General features: G+C 34.4%; 1 protein-coding gene across 1 annotated transcript in view; it reads left to right on the plus strand.

Annotated features, from left to right (window-relative positions):
• LOC149829781 (B3 domain-containing transcription factor ABI3-like) overlaps positions 1 to 25218 on the plus strand; it is a 37621-nt gene extending 12403 nt beyond the window's left edge. The window contains exon 7 of the mRNA XM_090015291.1: positions 25084 to 25218. Coding sequence (XP_089871417.1) covers positions 25084 to 25218 — 135 coding nt within the window. The remainder of the gene's footprint in view (positions 1 to 25083) is intronic.
• The last annotated feature ends 161 nt before the right edge of the window (positions 25219 to 25379 follow it).

The following is a 25379-nucleotide window of genomic DNA, read 5'->3' on the forward strand; positions in this document are numbered from 1 at the left end:
GTTGAAGGACAGGGCATGAACAACAAGAATGAGTACTAGGGATCCAAAACTATCATGGTTGGTAATGGTTCAAATCTCCCTATCACCCATACAAGTAATATGCTCTTACCCGGTTTTGAAAAAGTTTTTTCTTTGAAAGAGATTTTAGAAGTTCCAGCTGTAAAGAAAAATCTGTTATTTGTTGCAAATTTTGCAAGAAATAATTGTTGCTATTTTGAGCTTCACTCTCATGAGTTTTATGTTTAGGATATGCAGACCAAAGCGGTGCTACAAAAAGGTTTGATTAAAAATGGATTGTATTTATGGATGTTAATCAAAGGAGGAAGTTGATGGTGATGAATCGTGCATACAAACATGATTCAACTAGTGGAGAGACGTGGAATTGCAAACGTGATCACCCAAGTTAAAAAGTTTTTGATTTTTTGAAAGGGACTAAGTTAAAGTTGTTTGGAGACAAAGTTTTATTTGATTTTTGCTCACGTTGTGTTTTAAGTAAGATGCACTGGTTACCTTTTGATGCTTCAAATTTAGTTAGTAATTTTCCTCTTGAAATTGTGCATGCTGAATTAAGAGGCCCAGACCCAACAATTTCTAAAGAAGGATATAGGTATTATTTTCTTCTTATTGATTTTTTTATAGTTTTCTATGAAAGATTTGGGGCTTTGTATGATTTTTTGGGTGATGAAGTTGTGTCTACAGAAGAAGGAATAATCTTATTGCAAAAAAAGTATATATATATATATATATGATTTCCTTATTAAAACAAGAATGGAGGAATCAAAGTCTTGTGTGACTCCTGCAGCTCCTAATGTAACGCTTTTAAAATTTATTGGCGATATTCTTGAAGATGCAACTTTTAACATAAGTATTGTTGGTGCTCTATAGTATGTGACATTCACTCGCTAGATGTTGCTTATGTTGTTAACAAGGCATGCTATTTCATGCATCAACCAACTTCAAAACATTAGACACATGTTAAAAGACATTTGTGATATTAAAAAAGCACTATAAATCTTGGTTTTAATATCATAAAATCATATTTCGTGTTATCTTCATTATTTGATACAAATTGGGTTGGCTATCCTAGTGACAAAAGATCAACTGGAGGTTATCTCACATTTTTAGGCCCGAACATTTTATCATGGAGTTCTACCTGAATACATGGCTCTTTCTAGAGTTGTGTATGAGTTGTTTTAGATTAACCAATTGCTGAAGGAGTTCGGAATTGTTCATGTTCAAACTCCTCTTTTGTGATGCAATAATATCAAAGCAACATATTTAGCACCAAATCTTGTTTTTCATGCAAGAACCAAGCACATTGAAATAGATTATCATTTTGTTCGTGAAAATATAAAAAATCATGTAATTGAAATGAGGTTTAGTACATTAGATGGGCAAGAGGTGATATTTTGGCAAAACCTCTTCCAAGATCAAGGTTTAGAAGACTTCAAAACAAGCTCAATCTCAAAGTTGTGGAGATTGGCTTGCAATAGCTTATTAAGATATCTAATTTTGTGTATCATTCAGGATTTGTTTTTATGATTGAGAAAAGTTCAGAATCAAATGACAATTTGACGGTATTCTGAAGAGAGTTCTAACAACCATCAGTAATCAATGAACTTTTGGATGTTTGTAAAGGAACTTTTAATGAATGGTATAGGGTTTGAAGTACTTGCTAATGGTGTTTGTCCCCGACTATGACAAACATCGAACGGTGACACTTCTTCGTGCAGTTTTTTATTGGGGTTCAAACCCGCTCGTCCACCTTCTTCCTCATCTTTTTGTTGCTTGAGAATGACGGGGAGATGCAATCCTCGTTCGAATCAAGGTGTAAGCTTATGCTTCAGCTTCACTTTGAGTGAAAGAGAGAAAGGGCAAAGTATCTCAGAGAAGACAATGATTTGTAACTCCCGCCCGCTTGTTTCTCTCCATTAGCTTATGTACGTGGTGGGGTTTCTGATTGATAAAGGTATAACCCAAACTCCAAACGTACAAGTGTGTTGGTGTTCTGACCCGAATCTATGTGAGCCAGACTCAGTTCATGGATATGATTACGGCTGGTGAACAGGCCAGGCAGGGGCGAATTCAGGGGGAGAGAGGAGGAGGCCCTTTGAAAGTTTTGAAAATAAATAAAAAATAATAATATAAAAATATATAAAAAAAAGACAAGGTTTTGATTTTTTTTTGCGCCTTTTTAAGCTTTTAAAAATGTTTTGCCTGCCCTTTAAGCAAATTTTTGAAAAAAATTTGCCCACCCCTTTAAGCTTTTAAAAAAAAATTGGCCCCTTTAAGTAAAATTGTGAACATTTTTTGCCTAAAAATTTGTTGCTCCCGATCAAGCTTTGGAAAAATGCATGGCCCCCTTTAAGCAAAATCCAGAATCTACCATTGATGCCATGCGACCTGTGGCCCAACTTGAATAGGTCGGGTTTGACCCTAGTTTTTAGAAGAAGGCTCAACCCAAACCTGTCTTAAACCCGACCTGGAAAAAAAATACGGGCCAAGTCGGGTCACCCTGCGGGCTACCTAGGGACTTAATACATATATATATAGAAAGAGAGAGAACTAAACATGTTAGGCTCCATTTTCTCGTTCTACTCTACAGTTTGAAGTGTTTTGTGAAAGATTTGAACAGTTAGATGTGTTCACCATGCTCAATTTAGTGGGAATAGACTCTTTTATCATATTTTTTTGATGAATAATGTATTTTTATGAGCCAAGAAAATTTGATGTCTGCATAGCTATTGATTTTGGAGCATGAAAAAAATTTATATACAGGTCAAATTCCAGTGATCCAAAAGTCAGTTCCCCCAAAACAAAGCCTTTATAGATCACATCTATGGTGTTAGTTGTGAGAAAAAATATTAAAAAACCATGATTTTGAAGGGGCAAAACGAGAAAGTGGCCAGAACCAATGCATTCTCACATATATATATATATATATATATATATATATATATATATATATATATATATATATATATATATATATATATATATATATATAGAGAGAGAGAGAGAGAGAGAGAGAGAGAGTGATGTATTGCTGTAACGCCCCGGGGTTTTAAAACCTTTAAAAATTGTAGATTTTTTTTTTTTTTTTTTAAACAGCGGAAATAATTTTTGATTTTCGGTTTCCTAAACCTCAGGCACGCCACATTCCAATTAACAACAAAAACAACAATAATTTATATCAACATTATATACATAGTCTTTTCACAAGGTTCAAAAATGAAAAACATTTAGGATTAAATTTAAAATAAATCCTAAATTAATCTCAGGATCTTGGGAATCTGGATTCTTCGATGCCACACTTGTCCAACATCCATTGTAAGATTTCCTATTCCATATTTGAACCTGAAATCCCCATAAAACAGGGTTAGACTTATGATAGCCAAGTAAGTCATTAATCAAAACCATACAATTCAAATATTAAGCATGATTTCAATAATTTACAAATCAAAATGCATTTATTCAAGAACAATTATGCAAAATAAGGCAATTAAAAACAATTTAAAATAATACATAATCTCAGATCAAATTCTGTGAAAGAAAGAGGTCATTGTTTCGATATTAACACCCTCCTGGTACGGTGGAGAGTACTCCGATCTCAAACTAAGTATTCCGGGGGTATATTATTCTATTGTGGATTACTCGGATACCTGAGTGAAACGGGCTCCCATGCGAGCGGTCAACGACCGGGAAGATTCTCAGCAATGGCGAGCAAACAAGGAGAGTTGGATGCATCCACTGGCATGCGGCAGCCTTGAGACCCGTTGTCTCGACCTCCTCAATCCGAGTGACAGGAGGTCCAGGGAATCTATCGCTCCCAACAATTATCATCTTCACAATGTCACTCCTGGTTGTACCACTACCCCTTCCAGGGTAGGCTAAACCTAGATGGGCTTGAAGGATTCTTTTATAGGACTTTTCATCTTTTCAAAAACTAGGCTCAATAGCCAAATCATTCCTTTCAAATAAACACGGTTCATATGTATCCAGCCCATCCAGAATTTTGCTCTATCATAACGAGCATTCGCCTGTGAAGGCGAGAATTAAGTTTGTGTAGACATGACTCATGCAGCAATAAAATCTTTCAAAAATCAATATGCTATACAAAATTCTTCTATTTATCAATATCATCAATGTCTTAACCATAGTATTCGATTTAAAATCATAAGATTTGAAATTGAAATATGCAGATATTGAAATATGCATTTGATCATAAATCAAATTTAGATAATCATGCATGAATCAAAAACATGAATCAAAAGCATGTCTAATATAAAATTATAAGATTTTGATAGAATAACTTACTTGGATTTCGATAGGATAAAGCACCCGTGCTTTGATTTAATCTGATAGAATTCATTATATTAGTTAATATTTTTATATCAAATTTTGAGTAGTATTTGCCCTATGATTTAAAGAAGTATCTTTTGAAGAAATTATTAAAAATCTAAAAAAATTTATTTGTAATTGACTTTAAAACTTTTATAAGAATTTTCACAGAGTTTCCTCTGTAATAACTCAAATGTTCGAAAAAAGGTTTGAACTTGAATTCGACTTGTAAGAATTCGAACATGACTTTGCGTCACAAATATTTTTATAAAGGTTTTTCAAAAATTTTGATTTAAATATTTAAAAGGATTTTTGAAAAATTTTAACAAAATTTCTTTTATAAAAATCAATTTTTTTCTGAAATAATTATAAAAATTTTGATATATCTTCTACTAAAAATTTCTAAACTATCTGAAAAGCTTTTGCCAAAATTCTGATTAAAATAATTAATCTTTAGAAATTATTTAAAAATTTGGTCAGAATTACTGCTATACTAATTCTACTTTTTTCAAAAATCTTTAAATCATTTTGACAGAACTCCTGCTATAAAAACTTAATTTTTCAAAAGTCTTTTATAAAATTTTGCCAAAACTACTGCTAAAGTAGTTTGGAATACTTAAAAATATTTAGAAAAATTTGAACAGAACTTCCCTTGCGTAGAGGCTGGGTTGGATTAAATTTTGACAAAATTGTCAAAATTTAAATCCACACAAAGTAGAATTGGGGTTTAGAAGGAGAATTTGAATTCAGAAGATGGTTCTTGAATACTAACCTTGTTTAGTTGATTTGAGCAGCGCTTCCGCTATCCAAATCTGACTTTTCTGCTAAGTTTAGCAGAACTCCTGCAGGTAGTGCTTCTGAGGCTGTTTCTGATCTGACGGAGCTTCTTGCAGAAGAACGGACTTTGCTAAAAGAAAGAGGAAAAGGGCTAGAAGAGGTTTCTCAGAAAAAATCTGAGATTCTACGGAGGTTTTGGTTTAAAAGTTAGAGAGAGAAAATCAAAGGTAGAGAGAGAAAGTAGGAGAGAGAGAGCTTAGAGAGAGAAGGGAGGGTTTTGAACTTGAGTAGAGAGAGAGGGGGTGAGGGGTATTTATAGGAGAGAGAAGGGAGGTCGCCCCCCCTTGTGGGGCCCACTTTGGTGACATTTGTCACCAAAGTAAATAAAAAAATTAATTTTTGAATGACACTTGTCATTCTTCTGACAAGTGTCAAAGAGAGAGAGAGGCTTAGTGTCACCTCCTCACTGAGGAGTGACACTTGTCCTCCCATGGTTTTGGAAAACCATGGCCTGTCCATGGTTTTGGGCCAGTGGTTTTTCTAAAACCATGGTCTGAGATTAAAATATTATAAATTAATATATTTTATTCAATTTGCTACTTTTTAATACCCAAGTTAACCTTGGCTCAATTCCATCTTTCAGAAATGCCATAGGAGATTTAGAATTACTTGAGTGTCCTTCTGTAGTTCAATAAATTACATAGCCTGCCATTGAAAATGGTAAATTACCATTTTCGTCCCTGACAATTTTATTAATTCCCTGAAAATATCCTAAAAGAAAGATTACTATTTTGACCTTATATAGTTGGGTATTTTACCGAAAAATGCCACTGAATTGGCAAATTACTAAGCTACCCTTTTACAATTTGATTAATGACTAGAATGTCCCTGAATTCTGATTTTTGAACAAGCCTCAACAAAATTTTATCAGGATTTTAAATATATATTCAGATCTTTACTTTGAACAATACTAACCATAAAAATAAGGGTTTTAACACTATAATTCACATTCAGAATAAATAAAAATTAAAACTTGAATTTTCTTCAGAATTTATAAATCATTAAAAATTTTGGGTATTACATTCTACCCCCCTAAAAGAAAAAATTTCGTCCTCGAAATTTATGTACAATTTAAACAAACAATTTTGGATACTTCTCTCTGATGCTGTTTTCAGGTTCCCAAGTACATTCTTCAATTCCGTGATGCTGCCATCTGACTTTAACCAGAGGAATAATCTTTGTTCTCAAAATTTGATCTCTTCTATCCATAATTTCTATAGGCTTTTCCTCAACAGTCATGTCTTCTCGAATTGCTATATCTTGATGCTGGATAATATGAGATGGATCATAAACATATTTTCGCAGCATTGAAACATGAAATACATTATGAATCTGTGCATACTGAGGAGGCAATTCGATTCTATAAGCAGTTTCACCGATTCGTTCTAGAATCTTAAAAGGTCCTACAAATCTAGGACTTAACTTTCCCTTCTTTCCAAATCTGAACACACTTTTGGTTGGAGATACTTTGACGAAGACCATATCATCAACTTCAAAAGCGAGTTCTTTCCGTCTTTGATCAGCATATCCTTTTTGTCGGCTCTGGGCAGCGCGTAGTCTGTCTCGGATCAAATTTACTTGCTGAGTATAATGTTGTAGTATCATTGGTGACTCTAACTTTCGTTCACCAATTTCATTCCAATAGAGTGGCGATCGACAAGGTCTTCCATATAAAGCTTCGTATGGCGCCATTCCAATACTGGTATGATAACTATTATTATAAGCGAATTCAGCTAGCATAATATGAATATCCCAATCTCCTTTCCATTCTAGCATACAGGCGCGTAACATATCTTACAGAGTTTGAATAGTACGCTCTGATTGTCCATCAGTTTGGGGATGAAATGCAGAACTGAACTTTAACTTTGTTCCCAAAGCCTGCTGAAGTTGGTTCCAGAATCGAGAAGTAAACCTGGTATCACAATCAGAGATAATTGAAAATGGTATTCCATGTAGTCTTACAATCTCTTGAATGTATAAATCTGCCAAACTTTCCAAAGATTGACTTATACGAATAGGTAGAAAGTGAGCTGATTTAGTTAATCGGTCAATGATAACCCAAATTGCATCGTGCTGTTTTCGAGTTTTTGGTAAACCCACTATGAAATCCATAGTAATTTCTTCCCATTTCCATTGTGGAATTTCAATTTGTTGCATCATTCCACCTGGCTTCTGATGTTTTGCCTTAACTTGTTGGCAAATCAAACACTTTGAAACATAATTTGCCACATCTCTCTTCATACCAGCCCACCAGTACTTTCTTTGCAAATCTTTGAACATCTTTGTACTTCCTGGGTGGATAGTATACTTGCTTTTATGGGCTTCTTCAAGGATTTCATTTCTCAATTCAGGGTTATTTGGTACCCATATTCGATCATTCATCAAAATACTCCCATCTTCTTTAAGTCGAAAAGAAACATCATCTTCCTGTTGGGCTCGAGCTAAAAATTCTTCATGTTGAGAATCCTTACTTTGTTCAGAAATAATTCGGATGAGGATTTCTGGTCGAACAATTAAGTTTGATAATAAAATCCTTCCTGTATTAGTTGCAAAGGGTTTCCAATTAATGAAATCTTCAATAAGTTTCCATTCTTTGTCTATGAGACTTGCCAAAGTGTCTCTAGTTTTGCGACTAAGAGCATCAGCTATAATATTCGCCTTTCCAGGATGATAAGAAAGTGTGAACTCATAGTCTTTAATAAATTCTAGCCAACGTCGCTGTCTCATATTCAATTCTTTCTGCGAGAACAAATATTTGAGGCTCTTGTGATCACTGAATACTTCAAATTGTTCTCCATATAAATAATGTCTCCAGATCTTTAGTGCAAAAACAACTGCCGCAAGTTCTAAGTCATGGGTTGGATAATTCTTCTCATGATTTTTCAACTGTCTTGATGCATAAGCAATAACTTTTCCGTGTTGCATCAATACACAACCTAGACCAGTACCAAAAGCATCTGCATATACCTCAAATCCACCATGTCCCGAGGGTAAAGTAAGCACTGGAGATGTAGTGAGCTTTTCTTTCAAAATTTGGAAACTTTCTTCACATTTAATGTCCCAATCAAATTTAACACCCTTCTTCAGAAGTCTAGTCAGTGGTGATGCTATACGGGAAAAATCTTGAATAAATCTTCGGTAGTATCCAGCAAGTCCAAGAAAACTTCGAATATCTGTAATATTCTTAGGTTGTTTCCATTCTAATACTGCTTCCACTTTAGCAGGATCTACTGAGATTCCATCTTTTGAAATTACATGACCCAAAAACATAACTTTTTCCAGCCAAAATTCGCACTTAGAAAATTTGGCATATAACTGATTTTTCCTCAAAGTATCCAAAATAATCCTTAAATGTTCCTGGTGTTGTTCCTTATTTTCAGAATAAATTAAAATATCATCAATAAAAATAATCACAAATGTATCTACAAACGGTCTGAACACACGGTTCATAAGATCCATAAAGGCTGCTGGTGCATTTGTAAGTCCAAAAGGCATGACAGTGAATTCATAATGTCCATACCTTGTCCGAAAGGCTGTCTTAGAAATGTCTTCTTCCTTGATTCTAAGTTGATGATATCCAGATCTAAGATCAATCTTTGAAAATACCTTAGCCTTCTATAATTGATCAAATAAATCTTCAATTCGTGGCAACGGATATTTATTCTTTATGGTAACTTGATTAAGAAGTCTGTAATCTATACATAATCTTAATGACCCATCTTTCTTCTTTACAAATAATACTGGTGCACCCCAGGGAGACATACTTGGTCTAATAAATCCCAGCTCCATTAATTCCAATAATTGTTTTTTTAATTCTGTGAGTTCTGCTGGAGCCATCCTATAAGGAGCTTTAGAAATTGGTGTAGTTCCTGGCATTAACTCAATACCGAATTCTATCTCTCTATGTGGAGGAAGTCCTGGTAATTCATCAGGAAAAAACATCTGAAAATTCATAAACAATATCCAGACTTTCAAGAGAAATTTCTGCTGGTCTGGCAAGAGTAATGCTGACTAGAAAGGCTGTACATCCATTCCTCAAATATTTCTGGGCCTTTAAAGAAGAAATAACTCAATTTTTAGGAGTAGAATTGGATAATCTAAATTCTACCTTAGGAATACCTGGTTGAGAAAAAGTAACTTTTCCTTCCTGACAAAATATTCTTGCATGATGTTGATGTAGCCAATCCATACCCAATATAATATCAAAATCTGACATGTCTAATAGAATTGGGTCAGCAGGTAAATTCTGTCCTTCAATATATAATTCTAGATTCGGCAAGTATAACCCACAAAAAGATTTACATCCTACTGGGTTGACCACTTCCAGAGCACAGTTTAAAGACTTGATAGGCATATTAAGTAAAGTAGTAAACTTCTTGGAAATAAAAGAATGAGTTGAACCGCAATCAAATAGAGTAAAAGCAGCATGTCCAGCTATAGATAAAGTACCTTGAATCAGGTCACCCTTAGGTAGTTGATCAACATTGGCGGTATAAACGCGACCTGGTACTTTTTTATTCTGCGGTCGTTGTTGTTGTTGTTGTTGTTGCTGCTGTTGTTGTTGTTGCTGGTACGGATACTGGGGTTGTTGCTGAGGGCGAGGTCTAATAAGGCCTCGAGCATGTTCATCCATTTCCTTTTTATAGCAGTCTTTAATGAAATGGCCAGACTTACCACAATATAAACAACCACCAGTTGTTCGGGGGCAGGGTTGTCCTGGATGGGATCGATAGCAATTCTGACACGATCTAGCTGGTAGTTGTGTAGCTGGTAATTGTGGTTGATTGACTTGAAACTGCTGTCGTGGCCTCTTTGCTGAAGGGATGAACCTTCTTCCTTCAAAATTTCTTTTAGGCCAACTCCTTTGGCCTCTGAATTGAGAAACTGTTCTGCCAGATTGATTCTTCTGTATTTCTTCCCAATCTTCTTGTATCAATGTAGCTATTTCCACCGCCTTGTCTAAAGTTTCTGGCCTACTAGTGAGGACTTTGGTTCGTAGAACTGGTTTCAATCCTCTAGTAAATTTCATTGCCCTCTCGTCTTCCGTATTATAGACATTTGGGCAATACTTCTCTAAATTTCTGAATTTAGTAATGTATTCAGATAAAGAGAGTCCTCCTTGTAGTAATTCAAGGAATTCCCTCATTTTACGGCTTTTTTCATGCTTGGGGAAATATGCAGCATAGAAAACTTCAACAAATTGCTCCCAAGTAACGGATCCATTGCTAAATTTAATTTCTAAGGTGGATGCCCACCATCTTTCTGCATCTCCTTTTAATCTGTATGCTGCATAGTTCACCTTACGATCTTCAGGTACAGTCAGAACACGAAAAATCTTTTCTATTTCTTGGATCCAAACCTCAGCAGCTTCTGGATCCATCTTTCCTGAAAATGTAGGTGGATCTAATTTGAGAAACTTCTCATAAGATACTTCATTATGGTTTTGATAGGATTTTGAAGATGTAGCTGAGTCTTGCCTATTCTGATTCTGATCTCTTATAACAGCTGCCAAATTATTTAATGTTTCCATAATGAATTCTTGTTGACCATTCTGCTCCTTGGGTTGCTTCTTTGATGTTTGACGAGGCATCCTTGATAAATAATGATCAGACTTAGATTAAAGTAGAAAGAACATTTATTCTTATGAACATATATATACATCAAAACCCATATTTACAAGAATTTACATATTTAACAAAAGTAAACAAAAGATATCCTATGGAAGCTTGAGGAATTTTCCCAAATAATTCCTCTTGTTTCAAATCCGCTCTGGTGGATGAGAAGGCCCTGCAATATTTGGATCTATATTATAAACTTGTTTATCTGGATTTCCTAAATATAAGCTAAGGTCATCCGTAGGTTCCCTTGGGGTATATATAGGATCAGAAGGTTGGAGTGAAAATACAAAGTCCAAAGGAGTTAAAGTGGGTGCAGGAGCAGGTATTATGGTTGAGTCGGATGAAATGACAATAGGTTCCATTGGAGGAGGAGGAGCAAGAATATCCACACGGGATTGTTGATCTGGTAGGTTTTCAGCGGCTTGCTGTCTTTTAATGCAACCCGTCTTCACTTGGCATTCTTTTTCTATATGCCCAACTTCTCCACAAAATAAACATTCTTCCAATTCCAGTGGGCAAGGTTGTGATAAATGGGTCTGTAAACACCTATGACATTTTTCTAAGTTTTCTTTTTCTTTTGTAAGACTTAGAACTTGATTTTCTAAATTATCCACCAGCCGTTTTTGTACTGTCTGTGATTCTTCTAGCTTTTGAACATCCTTGACAAGTTCTTTAATGATATTGACCAGATCTTGAGGAGTCATCTATAAGAAGAATAATGATTTAACAATAATAATAAAATAAAAATCTAAAGTACATACTTACAGTGTAATGTATGAACAAGGTGGATCTCGAACCAGATTTCCCAGAACTCTGCTCTGATACCAACTGTAACGCCCCGGGGTTTTAAAACCTTTAAAAATTGCAGATTTTTTTTTTTTTTTTTTTTAAACAGCGGAAATAATTTTTGATTTTCGGTTTCCTAAACCTCAGGCACGCCACATTCCAATTAACAACAAAAACAACAATAATTTATATCAACATTATATACATAGTCTTTTCACAAGGTTCAAAAATGAAAAACATTTAGGATTAAATTTAAAATAAATCCTAAATTAATCTCAGGATCTTGGGAATCTGGATTCTTCGATGCCACACTTGTCCAACATCCATTGTAAGATTTCCTATTCCATATTTGAACCTGAAATCCCCATAAAACAGGGTTAGACTTATGATAGCCAAGTAAGTCATTAATCAAAACCATACAATTCAAATATTAAGCATGATTTCAATAATTTACAAATCAAAATGCATTTATTCAAGAACAATTATGCAAAATAAGGCAATTAAAAACAATTTAAAATAATACATAATCTCAGATCAAATTCTGTGAAAGAAAGAGGTCATTGTTTCGATATTAACGCCCTCCTGGTACGGTGGAGAGTACTCCGATCTCAAACTAAGTATTCCGGGGGTATATTATTCTATTGTGGATTACCCGGATACCTGAGTGAAACGGGCTCCCATGCGAGCGGTCAACGACCGGGAAGATTCTCAGCAATGGCGAGCAAACAAGGAGAGTTGGATGCATCCACTGGCATGCGGCAGCCTTGAGACCCGTTGTCTCGACCTCCTCAACCCGAGTGACAGGAGGTCCAGGGAATCTATCGCTCCCAACAATTATCATCTTCACAATGTCACTCCTGGTTGTACCACTACCCCTTCCAGGGTAGGCTAAACCTAGATGGGCTTGAAGGATTCTTTTATAGGACTTTTCATCTTTTCAAAAACTAGGCTCAATAGCCAAATCATTCCTTTCAAATAAACACGGTTCATATGTATCCAGCCCATCCAGAATTTTGCTCTATCATAACGAGCATTCGCCTGTGAAGGCGAGAATTAAGTTTGTGTAGACATGACTCATGCAGCAATAAAATCTTTCAAAAATCAACATGCTATACAAAATTCTTCTATTTATCAATATCATCAATGTCTTAACCATAGTATTCGATTTAAAATCATAAGATTTGAAATTGAAATATGCAGATATTGAAATATGCATTTGATCATAAATCAAATTTAGATAATCATGCATGAATCAAAAACATGAATCAAAAGCATGTCTAATATAAAATTATAAGATTTTGATAGAATAACTTACTTGGATTTCGATAGGATAAAGCGCCCGTGCTTTGATTTAATCTGATAGAATTCATTATATTAGTTAATATTTTTATATCAAATTTTGAGTAGTATTTGCCCTATGATTTAAAGAAGTATCTTTTGAAGAAATTATTAAAAATCTAAAAAAATTTATTTGTAATTGACTTTAAAACTTTTATAAGAATTTTCACAGAGTTTCCTCTGTAATAACTCAAATGTTCGAAAAAAGGTTTGAACTTGAATTCGACTTGTAAGAATTCGAACATGACTTTGCGTCACAAATATTTTTATAAAGGTTTTTCAAAAATTTTGATTTAAATATTTAAAAGGATTTTTGAAAAATTTTAACAAAATTTCTTTTATAAAAATCAATTTTTTTCTGAAATAATTATAAAAATTTTGATATATCTTCTACTAAAAATTTCTAAACTATCTGAAAAGCTTTTGCCAAAATTCTGATTAAAATAATTAATCTTTAGAAATTATTTAAAAATTTGGTCAGAATTACTGCTATACTAATTCTACTTTTTTCAAAAATCTTTAAATCATTTTGACAGAACTCCTGCTATAAAAACTTAATTTTTCAAAAGTCTTTTATAAAATTTTGCCAAAACTACTGCTAAAGTAGTTTGGAATACTTAAAAATATTTAGAAAAATTTGAACAGAACTTCCCTTGCGTAGAGGCTGGGTTGGATTAAATTTTGACAAAATTGTCAAAATTTAAATCCACACAAAGTAGAATTGGGGTTTAGAAGGAGAATTTGAATTCAGAAGATGGTTCTTGAATACTAACCTTGTTTAGTTGATTTGAGCAGCGCTTCCGCTATCCAAATCTGACTTTTCTGCTAAGTTTAGCAGAACTCCTGCAGGTAGTGCTTCTGAGGCTGTTTCTGATCTGACGGAGCTTCTTGCAGAAGAACGGACTTTGCTAAAAGAAAGAGGAAAAGGGCTAGAAGAGGTTTCTCAGAAAAAATCTGAGATTCTACGGAGGTTTTGGTTTAAAAGTTAGAGAGAGAAAATCAAAGGTAGAGAGAGAAAGTAGGAGAGAGAGAGCTTAGAGAGAGAAGGGAGGGTTTTGAACTTGAGTAGAGAGAGAGGGGGTGAGGGGTATTTATAGGAGAGAGAAGGGAGGTCGCCCCCCCTTGTGGGGCCCACTTTGGTGACATTTGTCACCAAAGTAAATAAAAAAATTAATTTTTGAATGACACTTGTCATTCTTCTGACAAGTGTCAAAGAGAGAGAGAGGCTTAGTGTCACCTCCTCACTGAGGAGTGACACTTGTCCTCCCATGGTTTTGGAAAACCATGGCCTGTCCATGGTTTTGGGCCAGTGGTTTTTCTAAAACCATGGTCTGAGATTAAAATATTATAAATTAATATATTTTATTCAATTTGCTACTTTTTAATACCCAAGTTAACCTTGGCTCAATTCCATCTTTCAGAAATGCCATAGGAGATTTAGAATTACTTGAGTGTCCTTCTGTAGTTCAATAAATTACATAGCCTGCCATTGAAAATGGTAAATTACCATTTTCGTCCCTGACAATTTTATTAATTCCCTGAAAATATCCTAAAAGAAAGATTACTATTTTGACCTTATATAGTTGGGTATTTTACCGAAAAATGCCACTGAATTGGCAAATTACTAAGCTACCCTTTTACAATTTGATTAATGACTAGAATGTCCCTGAATTCTGATTTTTGAACAAGCCTCAACAAAATTTTATCAGGATTTTAAATATATATTCAGATCTTTACTTTGAACAATACTAACCATAAAAATAAGGGTTTTAACACTATAATTCACATTCAGAATAAATAAAAATTAAAACTTGAATTTTCTTCAGAATTTATAAATCATTAAAAATTTTGGGTATTACAATTGCAGCTCACTCTTTAGGTGCTCAAACGAAGGTCACTCACATTCAGTGGTTTTCGATTTTGGAATGCAACAACCAGAATCTTAGAGGGGTGTTCGGTTTTGACTCGAAACAGAAAAAGTTAGAAGCATGTCAGCTTTCCAACGACTGTAAAATGTAAGTTTTCAATGTTGGATCAGAGAGATACATATCTGATAATAGACAGATTGTTCTACAAAAACTAGCCACATATTTGACAGAAAAATAGCATATATTTAAGAATCTGCATGTGCCAAGGGTGAAAAAGTATTTGCAAAAATAGATATTTGTGATTTTGCACATAAAGAGAATAGCAAAAATTGTAGAGCGCTTCAGAGAACATGTCATATTTGTCGTCCAGTACGGTATTTTTTTATATTTTTTTGTTAAAAAAATCCATGTTCTGTCCTATTTTTCAAAAACTTTTGAACTTGCTAGTCAAACTCGCAATTATCTTTGAGGTATGGGCTCTATCACATCATTACCTCTCAACGCACCTTCCCCAACTTGTTGCGTCTGGTTGACACCCAAGAAGCAACCATATGGTGTCGAAGCTCTAACCAGAAGACAACAGCTTTTCTGTGATTCATGTGCACGTATGTTGTGATAACCGTGGCATTATAGGTGAGGGGAAGGGAATGATGGCTGGTCTTAGCTGAAGCATCTTGGCCAAGGCGCTTTGTGTTTGGAAAGACTGGGTCGGTCCATCCCCCAAGCCTGGCTTTTATGTCTGTATGGATGAATGGAGGGCAGTAGGAAACATGTAAGTGACAAAACCATGCATCGCATTCGTACCATGCTGTCATCTACAAGTGCAAGGCAGTGTGGATACAGCTGGTTTGTCTTAGTTGGCTGCCAACTTGGGTAAGAAAGGTTTCCAAGCATTTATCATCCCGCAAGAACAAGAAGCCAGTAATGCAAGTTGAAACAACACAAACATTAGTTACATCCCACATTTTTCGTTTGAAGTAAATTTTAAGCCTTTTTGTCAAGAATATTCATTATATTTTATAAGTGGAACTCCTTTACCACCGAAAAAACATTCTTCAATATCAAGTTCGTTTTCATAATGGAAAGATGCAAGCTTTCCATTTTCTCAAAGCAAACTTCTCATAAAACATCAAAACCATGACAGAAACGTATAGTTCCATGCTTCAAAAGCAACCTTCCGAGGTATTGAGAAGCTTCACATGAATGTTATTTTCTATAATAATCAGATCAAGATTATGCACATGAGGTCTAATAGGTCCCATCTCCATACGCAGAAAGGGTGGTTAAGCATCAGGTAAGAAAGAAGCCATGAAAAACCTGTCAAATCTCATTATGTAACCAAATCAGAGTTACCAGAAGCTTCTTAGGTAGGTGGGAACCTCGCATCCCGAAAACTCGTTTCGAAAGCACGATACTCCTCACTTCCAAAACTTCATGGGAAGTTCAATTCCCCCATGCTTCTGGTACACATGGTTTATGCATACTATATACTTTTCTCATGTTTCTTTTAATCTTTTTCATGTTTTTTTTTCTCACGCTTTCACTCACTTTCCATGTACTTTCTTTAAATGAGTAACCATCATTGCTAGATTTTAACAAAAAATTTAATTCTTACAAAAAAATCCTGAAATATAAGAACGATCAATTTTATTGTAGTTTTTTTTTCTTATTTGATTTCATATTGCTTCATTTTTTATTCATATTTGGCTTTTAAATTGAAACTTTGCTTCCCGTTCATTTTTCCTGCTTCTGCTTCCTAGTTTGGCAACCTTGAACCAAATACAAGCCATTTGCAAAAAGTAGAATCAAATAGTAGCTACTCGTTACACAGATTCTCGTATGATAATCTTTTGACTAGCAAACAATGGAAGGCAGTAATCTCAAGAAAGCGATAATCTTTTGACTAGCAAACAATGGAAGGCAAAGTCATCTCAAGAAAGCTACTAAATACAAAATATGGCATTTACAGCACAGACTCAACAATCATTTAATTGGACCCTCAGCTACATATGATAGTTTGACATAATTATCAAAATCTAAAATTGAATTACTCAAAACTTCAATTGGCAGCAGCTAGTCGTTTTACTCAACAAGCCTCAATAAACAAGTGTGCTACAAGCACTAACACCATTTGCAATATTGCTTGACCACAAAGTAGGCCTCTCAGCTTCAGGCGTGCTGCTGCTATGCCCAGAAGATCCAAAACCAAGACTGGAAGCTCATCAAACAAAATTTCTTGGAATGAAAACCAAAGACAACCGAGAAGCTTCACACTTTTCTCTTTTTGGGATTAAATTTGCTTGTGTCATTTTTCCTCTTTTTGTTCATCTTTCCCTTAATTTTCCCATTCTCCTCCTTGTTTCTACTGAATTTGACACTCAGAATGCCACTAGAAGAGATCTTTTTGTGTCCCTTTAGCAGTGCCTCCTCAATCTCATTATCTCGATCAACAATCGCATACTGTTTTAGCATATCAGGATTCAGTACATAATCCCTAAAACATGAAGCAAAACTTACGCAAAATTGATCTCATATTTTACGCGAACGCACGTGCCAGGCTGGATTCAAATGGATCCAACTATGGATCCCAACGTTAACGTATAGTTTTGGTTTATTTTATAATATTATTATTATTATTGTTTCTTTTTATAATATATATATATATATATATGATATTATATATATATGGACCCTAATTGATATGGATCCTGGGTTCAATTTATTTATAAATCCCTGCAAAAGATCCGAATTTAATAATCCAAGGTTTTCTTTATACTATGAATTAGAACTATGGATCCAAATTAATATTTATGGATCCAAAAGACTATCGTAGATTCCAACAAATTATTATGGATCCAAACATAAAAATTTCACTTGAGTCCTTGTCAAAAATCTAATCTTCGATGTCCGGGATCCAAAAAAATTAGTGTGGATCCAAACGTTGCATAGACTATTACGATTCCACATAAGGTATTATAAGTCCGATATAGAAATTTTCTTATTTAAACTTTGTGGATCTACTTCATTCATCCTGGATCCAATATCAAATTTGATCATGATCTTGATGATCCAATACCAGAGATCGGGTCTATTGAACCACAATCTATTATTAAGTATCAAATTTAGTGATCCGCTATCTAAGATCCAAATAGAATATCGAAGATCCGAACATAATATTATAGATCCGATATTGAAGATCCAAACAAAATATTCGATGTTTGAATACGAATAACACATAAAATAATAAAAATATCCTTTTATTAGTTCAAGGACATAAATTTCAAGTTTATTTAGCTGATAAAATTCACAGGTATTACAATGACCGCCATATAAGATTTCCGCCCTTTCAAAGGACTATTAAGAAAAAATAAATTATTACTGGTAGTCTTTTTTCATCATTCTTAATTAATTAATGATTCATTATATAAGAACAATTATTCAAATCAACATTGATTAATACTTTTGGGTCTTTGCCCTATCAATCTCAACGGTATACTTAATTCAAGAGCATTACAGCTTTGGGGAGCAACAAACAATAAGCAACAAGCAACAGGCGAAGGTATTAATAGTTTTGCAATGCATTTAAAATTTTCTATTTCAAGAGAAAATGGCCCCCAAAGACCTATCAGTGGTTCACACATAACCACTATGCAATTTAATGAAATTTAAATGACATTGCATATTTCGGTGAACAACAATCACACATGGATATTCAAATTTGTGTGCTTCATAGTACATGAATGAATGCATATTGAAACAAACAAATTAGATTTTTTTATATCAACTACAAAAACCAAATGTTTTTAACCGACTATAATTAGCATTTATTAACTTTAGAGTTGACTAAATGTTCAAAACATATCAGTTTTCATCATTTCTAATGGAAATGAGATTTTTTAGTCATCTTAAGAAAAAAACAGGTTTCAAATCAATTTCCAAACCAGTTTTTTAGCATAAAATTTGGAGCTTAATTGCTTAAGTTCAAGCAAAATAAAAAATTGATCTCTTCATGAAAGTTCAGATTTTTATTTCTTTAAGAATCCCCGATTTCAATACACATTAACGAATTGGACTTGTGAATGAATATGTTGTATGATCCATACAAAAACTCTAGGATTACATCAACCTGTTCAGAATTAGCATGATGAAACAAAAATCAGATTTGTCTAATCGTGTAGAAAAAATATGATTTGATTAGCCATATAGGAGCCAAACCTTATTTAGTTAAAAAAAATCAAACTTTTAAATTAACAGAAACCTAGTCTTAATTTAGAAAAGTCCTTATTTAAGACCATACTTAACAAAGGTTCTAATTAATAATCAGATTTATCAAAATAAGAGAAGCTAAATTTTTATTTAAGTTGTCAGTTAATCCAAAGAACTGTCAACATGCCTGATTCTTACACTACACCTAGCCCTTATGCATAGAGAGTGTGGTGTGTGTTCTCCCTCGAAGATTGTCGTTAGCCACAGTGCGTGTTCGGGGGTCCCAATGAGCACCACGTATAAGAGCCCATGGAACTCGTATCCCCGTGTGTGTCGGCATCACTTACCATCGGAATCTAGTGCGGTTGCAAAGACTTAAATACCCTTTCTTGCTATTCTCGCCATGAAATGACAGTTCAAGAAAATGACAAAAATCTCTTTCATTCAAAAAAAAGGAATCGACGGTTCGAGAAAAGGACAAAAAATATCCTCCATCCAGAAAGTATGATGTTAACTCTTCAAAGTCCAAACGTTCTGTTTTCACCGTAAGCAGTAAACTTTTACACCATCTGCTGTAACAGAAGCTCCCTTTGACAACACAAACTTTGTCGTCGTATGCTGCCACCAGAGTAGCAGCCTTTGTCATCGTCTCGAGTTGAGGTTCCCGCCTTGGTTGTTAGCCTATTTTGCAACACATTGTCACCTTCTCGTTCTCGCCTTGTGTTGCAAAATATTCTCGTGTTCGTGATTGACTGGTTCGATCATTGGTGGGCGTCATAGGAGCATTTGTCGGCCATCTCTTTTTACAGTCTTCTCTTCTTTTTCGTTGTCGTTAGGCATTATGAAAGAAAGCAATGATGCACAAACATTCCAACCAGTACCATTAAGGCGTCGTGAGTACATTTCCATGTCATCATGCTATCGTTAAAGAATGTATGTCAACGTGAGTTCCATTAAAGCATTATTTTGTTATTGCAGGTGGATCTTATCCTTTCGATGGTTGGAAACTTAACGATATTTGTAAGACGTTGGGACATGTTGACAAGAATGCTTGTTTACAGATGCGAGGAAGGGCCCCTACCCCATCTGGTATTCTTCATTCACTCAGTATATGCAATGTATTGCAAATCGCGGTTGTAGTAACATACTACCAATTTGTGAGATATTATTTTGTTTGTTAATATCGATTTGTAAGCTATTATGTTGAATTTCTGTATCGATTTGTAATATATTTTGTGATATATTTATTGATTTGTAAGATATTATGTGTTTTGTAGTGTCAATTTGTAAAGTATTATGCTGAATTGTCATATCGATTTGTAATATATTATGCGATATGTATATCGATTTGTAAGATATTATATGTTTTCTAGTATCGATTTGTAAGATATTTGTAGAAAGACTTTTAAAACGTGTGCGTGCAGAAATACATTATTATGCGCTTGCAGTAACAATTTTCATATTCAAATCGCTGCTCATTTAGCAATTTCTATTAAACTCGCTTCACAGCATCATAGATATAATTAAAGTGCTATCGTCAAAACACATGTATGACATGTTGTTTCTTTAATTGACATGGTAAGTAACAACTCGATGCATACTATAAGCAGATAAGAAATCACAGTTGCTTTTATACTGCAATTCATTAAATCATTTTTTTAACTTGCTTAACCTTATCGGTATCCGTTGTTATATGCATCTTGAATAAATCGTGGTAAACATATGTGCTTGCTGACACAAATTGATATCTTGCTTATAACAGCGGTGAGTTTATCATCTAGTTGTAATAAAGATGAATTATCTCAATCATTTAAAAGATATGGAGAAGTAAACATATGTACTAATGACGCACCTGAAGAAGTGAACATGTGCACTAATGATGCACATGATAACAATGGTGCAGGCATTGGATTCACTCTTGACTTAAATGTTACAGCAGAAGAAATGTAATTCAATAATGAGGTAGATGATCCTGACAGTATACTTGATAAAAGTGCAGGCACTGGGAATGTACATGATAGTACACCTAACTTTGTTCTCGTAGAAAGAATGCAGTTTAATAATGAGGATGTTGCATATAATTGTTACAATGATTATGCCTTAAAATTTAGCTTGAGTGTTAGAAGGTATTCTTGGTCAAAAAATGCACACGGTGTCGTGGTGAGAAAGACATGTTTGTTCTAAGGAAGGTTGGAAGAAATCAATTGGAAATCAAACAAGGAGCATGCCAGAATCAAGAGGTGGATGTCCAGCGAGAATGGTGTTAAGAAGACTTCTGAATGGGAAATATGTAGTTCGTACTTTAATAAGTGATCATAATCATGAGTTATCTGTTTTATTTATGACTCTTATGTTAAGGTCGCATCATAAAGTAACTGAAGCGCATGCTGCAATAGCTGAAATAGCTTATAGCATCGGCATTGCACCAAGGAAGACATACAATTTATTCTCGCATATAGATGGTGATCGCGAGAATGTGTCATTCACACCTATGAATCTAAGAAACCACTTGAGAAGGAAGATGACAGACAACATGAAAGATGGAGAAACATGTTCTTTGGTTTATTACTTATAGAATAAATCAAGCACTAACCCTAGTTTCTTTAGTGCAATGCAACTGGATGTAGATGAATATGTTGTAAATATGTTTTGGGGGGATTCAAAGTCAAGAGTAGATTATGAATGCTTCAATAATTTGCTTGTTTTGATACGACAGTGAAGATTAATACTGAATAGTGGTCATTTGCGCAGTTTGTCGGAGTGAACCATCACTCACAGAATTGTATATTAGGCATCGTTTTTTTGTATGACCAGACCAATAAAAGCTTTGAGTGGTTGTTTCAAGTATTTACACAAGCAATAAATGGGAAGCAACCTGAAGTTGTACTTACAGATGGTGATCACACGATTGTGGCTATAGTGTCTAATGTGTAGCCAGATGCACATCATCGCCTATGTTTGTGGCATATCTTTCAAAATACAGCAAAGAACATAGGACATATATTTAATCAGAAGACAGGGTTTGACAAAAAGTTTACGAGATGTGTACTTGAGAGCGTAGACGATATCACCTTTATGTTAGATTGGGAGGAAATTATTCAGATATACGACCTTGAAGACTGTCTGTGGTTACAAAATTTATATGCAGAAAAAGAGAAGTGGGCATTGACATATGGAAGACAATACTTTTGTGGAGGTATGATAATCACACAAAGAGTTGAATCTATGCATGTCACACTAAAGAAAACCCTGTATTCATGTTTAACAGTGTTTCGCTGAATTATTTATAGATGGTCTAAGACAAAATGAGCTTGAACAAGATGTAAAATGCTTCAATACACGCCCTATAACTTTGGGCATAAAAATATTAATGTGATCTGCATATTTGTATACACTAACCGTATTTGAATGGATTAAGAAAGAGGTTATATATGTCATGAATTGAAAAATAGAAGGACGCGTTTAAACCGAGAATATGCATAAATACCATATTTTGTGGGAGGGCGAAGAGCATCATAAAAGGCAAGAAGCACATGTTACGTACAATGTTGACAACATAAAAGTTGAATGTACGTGCAAAATGTATGAATTCAAAGGTATTTTATGTCATCATGCATTAAAGGCACTTAATCAAGAGAAGATATAAGAAATATCTAAGTCATATTTAATGCAAAGATGGATGAGACAAGCAAAGATTGAATTGTTGAATACGAAAAATGTTAGTCAAATAGGTGTTGATGAGAAGTGTCACATAGCCTCCCATTACCAACAACTGTGTAGGTCATTTATGCGTGTTACAGATTTGACATCGAAAAGTGAAGAAGCCTATATATGCATGAGAAAAGTGTCAAGGGAGTTACTTGAAAACGTGCAGTTAATTCACCATCAGTTAGTTGCAGCTCATTAATACCAGTCCAAGAAAATGGAGTGAACAACGTAGGTGAACTCAGTGCTTCCCTTGACACTTTTGAGAAGTTACGCCGAAAAGTAAACATCATCTTCAACAAGTCAGGAGTGAACATTGTTGATTATGATGAAAATATTCAGCAAGTGAAAGGTATCAAAAGAAAACTTGCCTCTGATCGTAGTCGCCGAAGGGCAAAGGGTACACTAGAATTGGTTGGCAAGAAAAAGTCAAAGAAACAATCAACCTTTAATCAAAAGCAACCAAGCCCTTCACATGAACAGGTATGTAAGACATTATATTGCTTCCTATGTAAATTACATTATATGAAGCTTATCAATATCTAACTTGTATAATTTTCAACATGCAATAATACCCTACAGACGTAACTTCTAACGTTGAAACCTTCGATCCTCCTGACCAGATTTTCTAGAACGATGGCTTCAATTTTACAAGTCTTTTGGTATGTAATCAATGTTGGGAGGATATTTGCATTTCTTGTGAAACCTAACGTAGTGTCTTATATTGTTCTGTTTCATGACAGGCTCAAATCAATTCGAAAGCGAGCTATGGAACACAGAAATAGCGTGTGGGCTCTTTTAAAGTATTACCATCAAATTAGTTGTCATGCCTCTTTACATGACCCAATTTTCACATTCTCGGATTTGTTAAGAGTTTAACAAAACAACAGGTGAATATGCATATACACTGGATGGTCTTATTAAGAAAGAGTTTTTGGAGGAAGCCATTTTCATGAATCGTGGGCCAAAAAAACAGAATTGTTAATATTATTGTGGATCATCGTTCATGAAAATGGCTTCATCCAAAAAGTTGTGGAACAAAGGAATTGCATGTGAACTCTGTTTAACAATGTATCTTTCACATGTACAAATCCATGTAATATGTATCATTCACTTGTATAAATCATTGTTAGTGTAAATTGTAAAAATCGGGTATTGTATGTGAACTCAATGCTTACACAATTAGTGAAAATCATTGTCTTGTGAACTCAGTGCCTTCATATATCGAGAATAATTCATATATACAATGCAATGCCTTCACATATACAAATCGTTACATATAAACGGTATGGTCCATAATTTATGGGAGGGCCTCTACAACTTCTGGTAATGTCCGATAATAATTCGTTCACAAACAAAGCCACATGATGTACAGACTTAGCAAAGAACAAATCGAGAATAATTCAACTATACAAATCGATATAACTTTATCAATGCAAATCGATTTTGTTCACAAAGACTAACAAAGACATATCGTTATCGCGGTAACTTCATAAATACAAATCGATTTCGTTCACAAAAACTAACAAAGACATATCGTTGTCACGATAACTTTAAAACTACAAATCAATGTGATTTACAACCGCAATCATTTACAAAAAAACCTAAATCAATGTGCCTTTTTTTTACCTGACCATAATGGTTTGGATAAAATACATGACCATCATCATCATCCAAAAACCATATATCGTCACCAGTAGGTAATTATTGGGACGTTTAATTGTATCAAAAAAACAAACATGTCTTTGTTTGTCTATGTAAATGATATCGATATGTAATATAGTGATTTACTCATAACATTTTGCAACTGTTACTTAATTAGATTTGTACTTTACCAAGTCTAAACATCTTGTTGATTGTTGTAGACGGGCGTAAAACCCTGCAAAATGTAAAACCCTAATATAGATCTATATATAAAACCCTACCCTACCTTACCTGACCCGTTGTTCAGGTCTAAAACCCTAATGTATTTAACCTCTCTTCCTCTTTCTTTTTTGTGGCAACGCAGCTTCTTCTTTCTTCTATTCCACCTTCTTCTTCTTTTTCTTCTCTTTCTTCTTCTTTTTCTTCTCTTTCTTCTTCTTCCTTGTATTTTTCTTTCTTCTTTATTCTTGTGTTCCTTCTACCTGTGCTTGATAGATGGGTTTTGATGCAGATAACGTAGTTGTTTCACACCGTGAGGAAAGATTTGTATGATCTTCGATGATGATTATGGTAGTTATCTGCATGATAGACAGGGGGTGTGATGCCGATGTCCATCTATTTGATTTATTCCTACTGTCGGACCCTCCATTGTTCAGAAATCATACTTCACAGATGGAAGAATATCTGCCTAATATTTGATATACTTCATGACAAATACTTTAAGGTGATTTATCATGTAGAGCTTTGACTCCTTCATGAGGACGGTGCCTGAACTGAAGTTGGTGAAGCATATTGTGAAGAGCGCACCAATTCTAGTCTCTGATAATCAGCCTCAGCCCGAGAAAGATGGTACAGTGGGCAGTCATTACTACTGAGCTCGTTTACTTGGAGAGGATAATCAGCTGCACATAGATATTGTAACCAACTACTAATATTTTTTTTATACGAATATGGTTGTAAATCATATAGATTTGTAGTTACGAAGTTACGGCGACAACGATATGTCTTTGTTTGTATTTGCAAATAAAATCGTTTG

Source organism: Nuphar pumila, chromosome 8 (genome assembly GCF_984573655.1).
Source record: "Nuphar pumila chromosome 8, dmNupPumi1.hap1.1, whole genome shotgun sequence".
Taxonomy (NCBI): Eukaryota; Viridiplantae; Streptophyta; class Magnoliopsida; order Nymphaeales; family Nymphaeaceae; genus Nuphar; species Nuphar pumila.